Consider the following 10,948-nt stretch of genomic DNA (forward strand, 5'->3'; position numbering starts at 1 on the left):
AAATGCTCTATATACATGCACACATGGCTAAACAAGCAGATTACATTTCCAATTTTTAATCAACACACATGAAAATAAATAAAATGCAGTATTTATGAAGATGCGTACACACGTGATGACACACAGAGCTGAGGATTATTTTTCCTTTTATAGTAATACATTTTTTATTCATTTTATGACTCAAATGAATCTGATTACATTTTCCACCTCAGTGTTCTGTCAATTTAAAAAAAGAAAAAGAAAGGGGGGAAAAAAAAGAAGAAGAATAAATTAAACACTGAGTATATATTTCTTATGATGCCAACACTGTCCTGTAAAAGAACTTGATTGTTAACAGTTAACTGTTACTTTATATACGCTGGTATTCAAGTTGCTTTATGTGCCATATGGACAGGAGAATTAACTGTATGCAAGCTTCATGTGTGCGACATGCAATGCTTGAAAATCAGACTACATTGACGTGAACATGTCAAGTCTACATTATCAGTTTAAATGGTCACTGTTTGTGGTGGTTTAACAATGATGGTGTTTATGTTATTTTTGTGATCGCTATATATTCAAACATTAACATCCGGAAGACGAAAACATTCAGTTGGTGACCACTGTTTCCTTTTAAGTCTAAAAGGTTTAACTTGTAATGGCCAGCAGTCAGCTGACTTTAAAAAAAAAAAAAAAATCATCTCATTAATACTACGGTAATGAGGCGCAGTGGGGCTGTGCAGTGAAACAGCTGCCCTGATTTCCAGGTTATTATTTGGAGTAGCAGCAGTCTTTGCGTTAATGTTGCTGCGGCGACAGAATGCAGCTGTTGTGATAAAGCAGTCCAGATGTAAACCCTTAAACCACACCCATTGTTTCTTGTTACTGTTGTGTGCAGCGTTTCATTTTTAGTCCATTTATAAATATTTTATGCCCCACACCAGGTGGAGCGTCTGCCCATTCTCATCGATAGTCCAAAGAAGCTGGACCATCAGCTCTCATCTGACCCGGACAAAACTCCGGTCAGCAACGCAGCCAACACAGACTCCGAGCCCGAGGACATGAGCCAACCAGGTGAGACCGAACACATTACAGTGTAGATTGTGTATATTTCTTTGTGTAGCTTCACCAGGTTTTGGAGGTGTTAGTCTGTCGCTCCTGATTTTTCCTGCCAGGGTTTCACATAAGGTTAAAGGAATTCACTTTACAATGATCATCCTCTCATAGTATTGGAAGGTGTTACGAGCAGACACCGACCCAACAGACAGAAACTCTGACCCTGGTCTGTCCGTAGAGTTTATTTAACCATGTAAACTGCATTTTGCTCCTCTTCCCCAACAGTCAAACCCCACACTTCTAAATAATGTAGACCCTCTGGAAGTGTTTTTAACTCAGTTGCTGGAAGTTCATTATTACCGTAATTGTCGGGCTATAAGCCGCTACTTTTTGCACAAGCTTTGAACCCTGCGGCTTTTAGTCAGGTGCGGCTTTTCTATAGATTGTCCATGATTTTTGTGATATCGTAAGACGATTTGTTTTGTTTGTTCCGCTGTTGTACGGCACTACGTTGCCTGGCGGAAAGATCGGGGTTCAAGAGTGGTATGTTGGTCACATGTCCATCCGCCAGGCAACATAGTGCCGTACAAGTAGCGCGAAAAACAAACTTCAAAGTAGCGCTATGCGTTCAGCTGGAGTCGTGGATGATGAGCGGCGATAAACTTGCGAAAAGCAAGTTGTGCTCAACTCTACCGGTGGATTCTGACAGCGTGGAAAAGTGTGCAAACATCCACGATCACCAACGGATTTCGAAGGGCTGGACTGCTGCATGATGAAGAGGAGGACACCGCCACAGCCCTTCAGAGGGTGTTCGACTCCGACACTGACAATGACAATGAGGATTATCTTTGGTTTTGAAAGTGACAACGAAGGAAAGAAGCTGAGAGTGGATGACGAAGCCATCCTGAGCCTGTTCGTTTCCGACACTGGAGAAGAGGACTTTGGTGGTTTTAGTGCGCAGGAAGATGGTGGTGAATGACTGACTTTTCTTCTTGTTAAAGCCGTGTCACTGCACCTGAGCCTAAAAGGTAGTCTGAATCTATTTTTCTGGTGTGCTGTAGGTTACTGTTATGTACTACATTTGTTACTCATTTATGAAGCACAGCACATGTGCAAATATGTACCCATAACTTGATTTTCAAAATATTAATAAAAGGGGTGTGTCTCCAAACAGCCATCTCTTTCCTGACAATTCGCTTTGTGCATATTCTCTTACATATGATAAGTCAATATTGAAACACCTGCGGCTTTTGGTCAGGTGCGGCTAATGTATGTACAAAACAGGATTTTCCCCTGATTTTAGCTTGTGCGGCTAATATTCAGGTGCGCTTTGTAGTCCGGGAAATACGGTAATTAGATGTTCTGTCAGTTCCTGTTTCCTGATACATGCTTCTTTTTTACCTTTGTCTAACATGTTGTAACAAGTTGTCCATTTATAAGTTAGAAAAAGACCTATGTAGAAAAGTGTTGAAAATATCGGAAACGGTGTGGAGTAGATATTTGGCAACACTAGCTAATGTTGACATTTGTGGTTTTGCTGCAAATGCCTGGTTTTTTTGCCTTCACTTTAATGTGGGGAGGAAGTGCCATCAGTAGCTTTACAAGGGTTGACCAACTGATGTAAACAAAGCAGACCAGACTCACTGCACTCGCAGAGAAATCTCTTGAAAGAGGTTCAAAACAATGTAGGTTTGTATGTATTTGACTTCTGCACCCAGATGCGGATGCGCAGGCAGCTCAGTGCGCACTCGCGGAGCAGATACTGCACATGGAGCGGACATTCCCGGACTCTCTCATCATTGCTCTTGGGGACTTTAACAAAGCCAATCTGAGCCATGAGCTTCCCAAATACAAGCAGTATATTAAATGCCCGACCAGAGAGGAGAGGACATTAGACCACTGTTACAGCACGATCAGCGGGGCCTATCGTGCGGTGCCCCGCGCTTCACTCGGACTTTCTGACCACGTCATGATCCACCTAATCCCCGCGTACAGACAGAGGCTGAAGCTCTCCAAACCTGTCGTGAGGACCAAAAAACTGTGGAGCAACGAGGCTGTGGAGGAGCTTCGCACGTGTTTGGAGTCTACAGACTGGGACACAATGAAGGCTGCTTCTAACAGCTTGGACGAGTTTACGGACACTGTCACCTCCTATATCCACTTCTGTGAGGACAGCATTGTGCCATCACGCACCAGGGTGAGTTATAACAATGACAAACCCTGGTTTACTCCTAAACTCAAAAAGCTGTGGCTGGAAAAGAGAAAGGCGTTCAGAAGCGGAGACAGGGACTGCTACAGAGAGGCCAAGTACAGGTTCACTAAAGAAGTGGACATTGCTACACATCAGCACTCTGAGAAGATGCAGCAGCAGATCTCAGAGAATGACTCGGCCTCTGTGTGGAAAGGTTTTAGGAATATCACCAACTACAAGCCTAAAACCCCCCACTCCACTGACGACTTGCTCTTAGCCAACACCCTTAACGACTTTTACTGCCGTTTTGACGAGCCATCAGGCAGCCTTCACACCTCCAACGGCCCCAACAATAGAGACACTTTGGACACTCATTCCCCCACCTCTCCCCCCTCCATAGAGCCATCACCACCTTCAAACTGTTCACCTACAACACCCCCCTCCTCACCCCACACAAAAGAGGATTTCACACCACCTCCTCCCACCACAACTCTTCATATTCATGAAGCAGATGTGAGGAAGCAGTTTAAGAGTCTGTATGCTCGAAAAGCTCCCGGCCCAGACGGTGTGTCTCCTGCCACCCTCAGACACTGTGCAAACGAGCTGGCCCCAGTGTTTTCTGGCATTTTCAACTCCTCACTGCAGGCATGCCATGTGCCTGCCTGCTTCAAGTCCTCCACCATAATCCCTGTCCCCAAGAAACCTAGGATCACTGGACTAAATGACTACAGACCCGTGGCTCTGACATCTGTGGTCATGAAGTCATTTGAGCGCCTAGTTCTCTCCCATCTCAAGACCCTCACGGCCCCCCTCCTGGACCCCCTGCAGTTTGCATATAGAGCCAACAGGTCTGTAGATGACGCCATCAACATGGCCCTACACTTCATCCTGCAGCATCTGGACTCCCCAGGAACCTACGCCAGGATCCTGTTTGTGGACTTCAGCTCTGCCTTCAACACCATCCTTCCAGACCGTCTCCGAGACAAGCTTTCCCAGATGAATGTGCCTGATCCCATCTGCCGGTGGATCACTGACTTCCTGATGGACAGGAAGCAGCATGTGAGGCTGGGAAAGAATGTCTCGGACTCCCGGACCATCAGCACCGGCTCCCCTCAGGGCTGTGTTCTTTCTCCTCTGCTCTTCTCCCTGTACACCAACTGCTGCACCTCCACCCACCAGTCTGTCAAGCTAATCAAGTTTGCAGATGACACCACCGTTATCGGACTCATCTCGGACGGGGATGAGTCTGCCTACAGGAGGGAGGTTGAACGTCTGGTGTCCTGGTGCAGCCACAACAACCTGGTGCTGAATGCCCAGAAGACAGTGGAGATTATTGTGGACTTCAGGAAGCACACAGCTCCACTCCCCCCCATCATCCTGACTGACACCCCCATCACCTCTGTGGACTCGTTCCGCTTCCTGGGTACCACCATCACCCAGGACCTGAAGTGGGAGCCCACCATCACTTCCGTCATTAAGAAAGCCCAGCAGAGGATGTACTTCCTGAGGCAGCTGAAGAAATTCAACCTGCCAACACGGACGATGATGCAGTTCTACACTGCAATCATCGAGTCCATCCTCACCTCCTCCATCACCGTGTGGTACGCTGGAGCCACTATCAGGGACAAACAGAGACTGCAGCGTGTTGTGCGCTCTGCTGAGAAGGTGATTGGCTGCAGACTCCCATCTTTGCAGGACCTGTACACCTCCAGGACACTGCGGCGTGCAGCTCGGATCTCAGCTGACCCTTCTCACCCTGGACACAGTCTGTTTGACCTGCTCCCCTCAGGCAGGAGGCTCCGGTCCATTCGCACCAGAACCTCTCGCCATAAGAACAGTTTCTTCCCCTCTGCTGTCGGACACATGAACAATAACCGTATGACTGTTCCCACCACTAACACATGACCCTACGCTGTGTTCACTGCATCATTCCATGTTTGGCACTGATCACCACCTGCACTCATGTATATATCTATCCACTTAGCACTTTTAATTCTTATTCTTATTTTTATATTTTTATGACAGTATGTTTGCACTGAAGCACCGCAGCAATTTCCTAATGTTGTAAACCTGCTCAACATTTGGCAATAAAACCCTTTCTGATTTCTGATTCTGATTAACCATCCCATGACTCTCCATCAGAAGTAGAAATAATGCTTTAACATTGGGCCCCGAATAGTTTAGATCAGCAGTCCCCAATCTTTTTTGCGCCACGGACCGGTTTATGCCTGACAATATTTTCACGGACCGGCCTTTAAGGTGTCACGGAAAAATACAACAAAATAAAACTAGTACCGGTACCGAAAAAAAGAAGATTTATTCATAACACATGTGAAAAGACCCAGGAAGACCGAGTTAAAGATAAAAACGATAACAAAATAACGCTGAAAACCGATAAAACCCTGAAAATTATACATTTCACACCTGAGCCTCAACTCTCGCGGCCCGGTACCAAACGACTCACGGACCGGTACTGGTCCGAGGCCCGGGGGTTGGGGACCACTGGTTTAGATGAGCTACCTACAGTTTTAATTTTCTGCACGCCTAGTATTATGTCTCTTTTTTTTTTTTTTTTTTTGTTCAGAAGAAAGTCTAATACTTGACATGTGTGTTGTGTTTATGCTGCTTCCTCTCCCCCAGAAAAAGATGAGCCCAAGCTGACGTGTGAATACTGTGGCTGGGTTGATTTTGCTTACACATTCAAAGGCTCTAAAAGGTTCTGCTCGGTGGTTTGTGCAAAGAGGTAAGTAACCTTGGCTTCTTTTTCTTTCATGTGAGAAAATAGCACTTTTTCCATTATGTTTACAAAAAAGGAATTTAAGAATATACATATATATATATATTTATTTGTATGAACAGATACAACGTAGGCTGTACGAAGCGAATTGGACTTTTCCGTCCAGAGAGGAACAAACCAGCAAATCGCTGGCGTCGACGGTCTCAGGGCCGCCCCAGTATTGAGGCAAAAAAGCAGGTAAAAACATGCTTCTTAACTGTCATAAAACTTCCTCATCAACACTTTACCTCTCATCAGATACTGCTTCTGCTGCACATTTTAAACCCTGCACTTTTCATGCCTCTTGCTTTTTAATGAAGTTGAACATAATTTGTGTGAGCCCGATTATCTCCCTCTGTCTTTAAAGGGTCATTAAGTACTCGATGATCTTCATCAGCCTTTATTGGTGACCGGCAGAAATGGGAGAGCATTAGTAGAGATTTTCTGCCTTTTGCACAAGTTCTATAGATGTAGATAACAACTGGATTCACAGTTTTCTCCCCACACGTCAAAGCCTTCTTTTGTGACGTAACACATTATCCTTTAACTGATCTTAAAGAGAAGCAGTTTAGGTAATTACAGCAGAAATTCAGTGGAAAATATAAAGCAAGCATTTTACACCACAATAGTAAAATGTGGTGTAAAATTTTCTTTTTTAATCAAGAGCTTTTTAGTATTTTATGGACAGCTTATGTAATGTTATAAGGATTCAGCTTTAAACCTCCAGTGGGGGGTGCTTTTGTGTCATGTATACACCAATATGCTTAGGGCTTTGCAATTCAAAGACAAAGTGATCTTTGAGGCAATGGTATTGATCCATTAATCCCCATCATATCCCTGCAGGTGTATTATTGGCATTTAAACCTATTGTACCCTACAAATCTTACTTATTACCCCGTTAATCTTTGCGTTGACTTTTATATTGACCTGGGAGTGTTTTACTTATGCGCTATCCTTTCTTAAATGTAACAATTGATGTCACTCCTGTTTGTATTGCTTTGCAGAAGCTGGCCTTGTCACCACAGCAAACTCAGGGCGGTTCTGTATCCTCACCACATCCCTCCCAGCCCAGTCAGGAGGAATCCAGCCCATGTTCAGACATGTCAAGCTACGAGGAGCCACCGTCTCCCATGTCAGCAGCCAGCTCTGGACCTTTGGCTCCTGCCCCGGCTCCAGCCCAGGTCCCTGTCCGCCGTCAGCCGAGCAGGGCCTCGGACCAGGAGGCCTGCGTTGGGAGAGATGGAGCACCGCTCTGTCAGCGCTTCGTACCCAACGACCCCACCAAATGGAATGTGGAGGAGGTTTATGAGTTCATTCGTTCACTACCAGGTGAGTAGGCTTTGCTAAGAAGGCACAATCATAATGCTTTATACTCCGATGTGTTCCGTGTATGAAACCTGTTTACCTGTTATTAACTGTAGCTCGTGCCTCTGCTGTTTTCACAGGTTGCCAGGAGATAGCAGACGAGTTTCGCTCTCAGGAAATCGATGGACAGGCCTTGCTCCTGTTAAAGGAGGACCACCTGATGAGCACTATGAACATTAAGCTGGGACCTGCACTCAAGATCTTTGCACGCATCAACATGCTCAAAGACTCTTAGCAGGAAACCGTGTGTGTGTATGGGTGTGTCTGTTTGTGTGTATTTGTATATTATAGCACTGATGGCACAGAGTACTGACTGCACTGTGAGCAGGCCTGCTCCATTACTGGACTGGTTCCTGTCATCCAGAATCTCACTCAAGTTTGACTCGACCTCCCAAACCAGATCATACTCACCGGCATCAGCTCAGTCGCCTTGTGACCATTTATGCTTCTGCTTGGTAACGTTAGAGTGACGTGTCAGACACTTCAGTCTGTGTTTACATGCAGTCACAGGAGAAGCTTTTCAGTTGCTAAACCTTAAAGGAGCCTGTACAAAAGCTGTGCCAAAATCTTTTATTTTTCCAGATGAAAAGAAATTATACTTTAAAAGTATACATGGTTGAAACAGCAGACGCATAAGTTTCCACCTGGCAGTGCACCTGGTGAGTTCTTTCTGGGTTAAAAACAAAAAAACTAAATGAGTTGATGTGAGTATAACTGTTAGTAGAAAAGACACCAGATGTCAAAACTGGAGACAAGTTAATAGCAAGCAGCAGCCTCTGGGGCTGAAAAAGCCAACGCACAAGTGCCAAAAACTGCAGTTTTTCTACAGTCGCTGGCTCTAAAAGCCATTAATCCCCCTTACCCAGTTTATGCTTCCCGTTGTCGCCCTCGCTAACAGTGGTACTGGCCAACAGTGACATCACAATTGCTGGCAAGCACGACACATCAGTGTCATGTAGGCTGGTGTGTACTATCATGCCACCATTTCAGTGACACAGTCGTACAGAAGCTCAGAGATTCTAGAGGGATTTTTAAAGCAAGGCAGATGCAGCAACAGCTTAAAAACATGACTTTGCTGTAGCTTTGCATCCTTTTTCTTCTTCTCCTATACCAATGCTCCTGTGAAGGATTCTTCTTAATAGGAGATGAATCTGATGTGCGTCAAGCACCAGTATAAATGGGTACAGGGCTGTAATGACGTCACGGTTGGTGTAACAAGCAATTTGAGTAACATAAGCTAGACTTAAGACCCCAATGTTAAAATGCTCAACTTTACTGTATCAATAAACATGTCTGCAGCCCTGTACAAAAAATGGTTTGGTCTTTCTGGATAGATTACACCTTCAAACAGCCTAATTGTATCTGATAGCTCTTGGCAAAGCTTCCATTCAGCTAAATAGAGTCGCTATATTTAACTTCTCAACTGTGTTTGGTGCCTTTGGGAGCTTTTTTTAAATGCCGTTATCTGACATTTTATATGGTATTAAAGCACTGCTGAACTTATTATCTGTGCAGGTATCTGTACTATAGATGCAGCTTACAAACCAAGCTTGCCAGCATTAACTGATAGCACTCTTTGTTATTGAACAAATAGATTCACCACAGCTCCAACACAACATGGACATATAGCTCAAAGTTTAAAGTGCCAGTCCATAAGTTGATAAGCGATGTTGCACTACATCCATCAATTACATAATCTGCTTCTCTGCCATAAACAGACGACGGGGGAAAACACCTCTATAACGTCAGCTTTTCAAGCTGGGGAATGATAATCTTCTATTACATGTGTAATCTGTTAAGCTGTGATCACAGTGCAGGAGAATTAAGATAACAAGAGTGTCCTTTTAGTACCAGATGTAACAGCAATTATCAAATGTCATTAAGCAGATTCCAGATGAAGATACTGATCCTGTGATAATTGCAGAAAAATGAAGTGTTATGTTTTCCCTGGAGGAGGTTTTTTTTTTTGGTTTGTTTTTTAAAGTCTCTAAAAGCTTAACTGAGGGAAAATGTGGCTACGAGAAGAGACAGTGCCAAGGTGCATTACCTGTTCAGTTATGATTGGGCCAGGTCACACTGCAGCACAGTCAGTGCTGAATGGAGGCATTGGGACAAAACATGAGAGAAGTCTCGATTTATTATATTATTAGACAAGTTTTTGTACAGTTTGGTTAGCGTGTGAATGAGAGCGAGGTGGCTGTACGTGCGGCTGGGAACAGAAGATTGCATTCATTAATTTGCCCATTTTTATTCACTTGATGCTCCTTTGCCTTTTCTCACAATGGACTCTCACAGCTCTCGAATACAAAGCTTGAATGCGAAGAAACCATTTAAGCAGCCTCTTTTGTGACATCGATTTTTCCCTTCCATCTGCCAGTTTTCTCCTCTGAACTTACACTGCTTACAAATGATTTTTTTTCAGCTGCTCTTTTTTTTGTTGTTGTTAAAGATTTACTAAAATATGATATTGATTTCTTGTATGAGATTTGTAAAAGTACACTAAATTATCAAAGAAAAAATGTGGGTACGCTGCTCTCTTTTTGTAGCAGCTCTGTTTTTGGCACTTATTCTCTCTTTTGCTTTAATGTTGGGGAAACGCTTCACCTAAAAGTGAGAAATCTGGAGTGGCATTTGTGAAGCGGTGCCAAAAAAAAAGTTTATATGTGCATCAAAGCTCAAGTGAGGAAGAAGAGTGTGAATCTGTTAAGTTATCGTTTTGCTTTTTTAACAAAAGTATAAAAGGTGTTTGATATTTTGAAATATGCAAATGTATAAAGTACCATTGGCTTGGGAATTTTGGGTTTGTTTGTTTTCTATGGGGGGAAAAATGTTCTTATTTACTTGTTTTGTGGGCAAGTTTGGAAAGTTGACATTTTTTTTTGATACTGCTTTGTTAAATGCTTGTATTTATCAAAACTGTTTGTTACACATTTTGCAGTCATAAATAATTTGCTATACAATTCTGTGTCGGGACATTTGTGTGTGTCTGTGGATTTTATTATTTATTTATTTTATTAATGGGACACCTCTAGTTGTTAATTTATATACAAAGCATTTAATTTCACAAATTCCATTTGAATGTGCTTGTGTTTTTTGGAGCATGTTATCAGAATTTTATGACCACTGTTTCTTTCTCTTGAAGTTCCAGACTCATGAGGACCGAAACTTAAAATGCTGAAATATCATCAGTTTTATTTAATTAAAGATGGAAAATGGTTTTGAAAATGGGCAGATTTGGCAATATATTTAGAGATTTCTTCAATTAAGCACCAAAGATCTAAATATAACCGGGCACCAAAGCATTTTTTTTTTAAAGGCACATATTTCTTCTTTTGATACATGTTCAGTCTCCCTGTCACATTAAGTATTTAAAGAAATATGCTAATCTATAGACTGATCACAAATGAAATCCAAAAACAATTAACAAACAGAACACCATCTGAAATGATGGCATTATTATTATTATTATTAGGATATGATATAGAAAACATGAGCTTGAGAAGACACGCAAAAGCAAAGTAGCTTTTTAGCTCCATTTGTGTCCATTCCATTAGGCCTACTTGATGAGGGAGGTGAGGAAA

General features: G+C 43.0%; 1 protein-coding gene across 2 annotated transcripts in view; it reads left to right on the plus strand.

Moving 5' to 3' along the window:
* The window catches only part of phc2b (polyhomeotic homolog 2b (Drosophila)), a 47,126-nt gene extending 36,475 nt beyond the window's left edge, over positions 1-10,651 (plus strand). The window contains exons 11-15 of one of the 2 annotated variants that reach the window (XM_086293309.1): positions 924-1,053; positions 5,867-5,969; positions 6,086-6,200; positions 7,007-7,331; positions 7,448-10,639. In XM_086293309.1, the coding sequence (XP_086149435.1) occupies positions 924-1,053; positions 5,867-5,969; positions 6,086-6,200; positions 7,007-7,331; positions 7,448-7,602 (828 nt within the window). In that variant the 3' untranslated portion in view covers positions 7,603-10,639. Of the gene's footprint in view, positions 1-923; positions 1,054-5,866; positions 5,970-6,085; positions 6,201-7,006; positions 7,332-7,447 lie in introns of both variants that reach the window. The other variant, XM_086293308.1, reaches the window with a different exon arrangement.
* Positions 10,652-10,948: the final 297 nt, after the last annotated feature.

The sequence above is a fragment of the Aulonocara sp. 'chitande type north' Nkhata Bay genome, linkage group LG5 (assembly GCF_057382095.1).
Source record: "Aulonocara sp. 'chitande type north' Nkhata Bay isolate Kocher_YH1m ecotype deep benthic linkage group LG5, A_spYH_male_GT1.1, whole genome shotgun sequence".
Classification (NCBI taxonomy): Eukaryota; Metazoa; Chordata; class Actinopteri; order Cichliformes; family Cichlidae; genus Aulonocara; species Aulonocara sp. 'chitande type north' Nkhata Bay.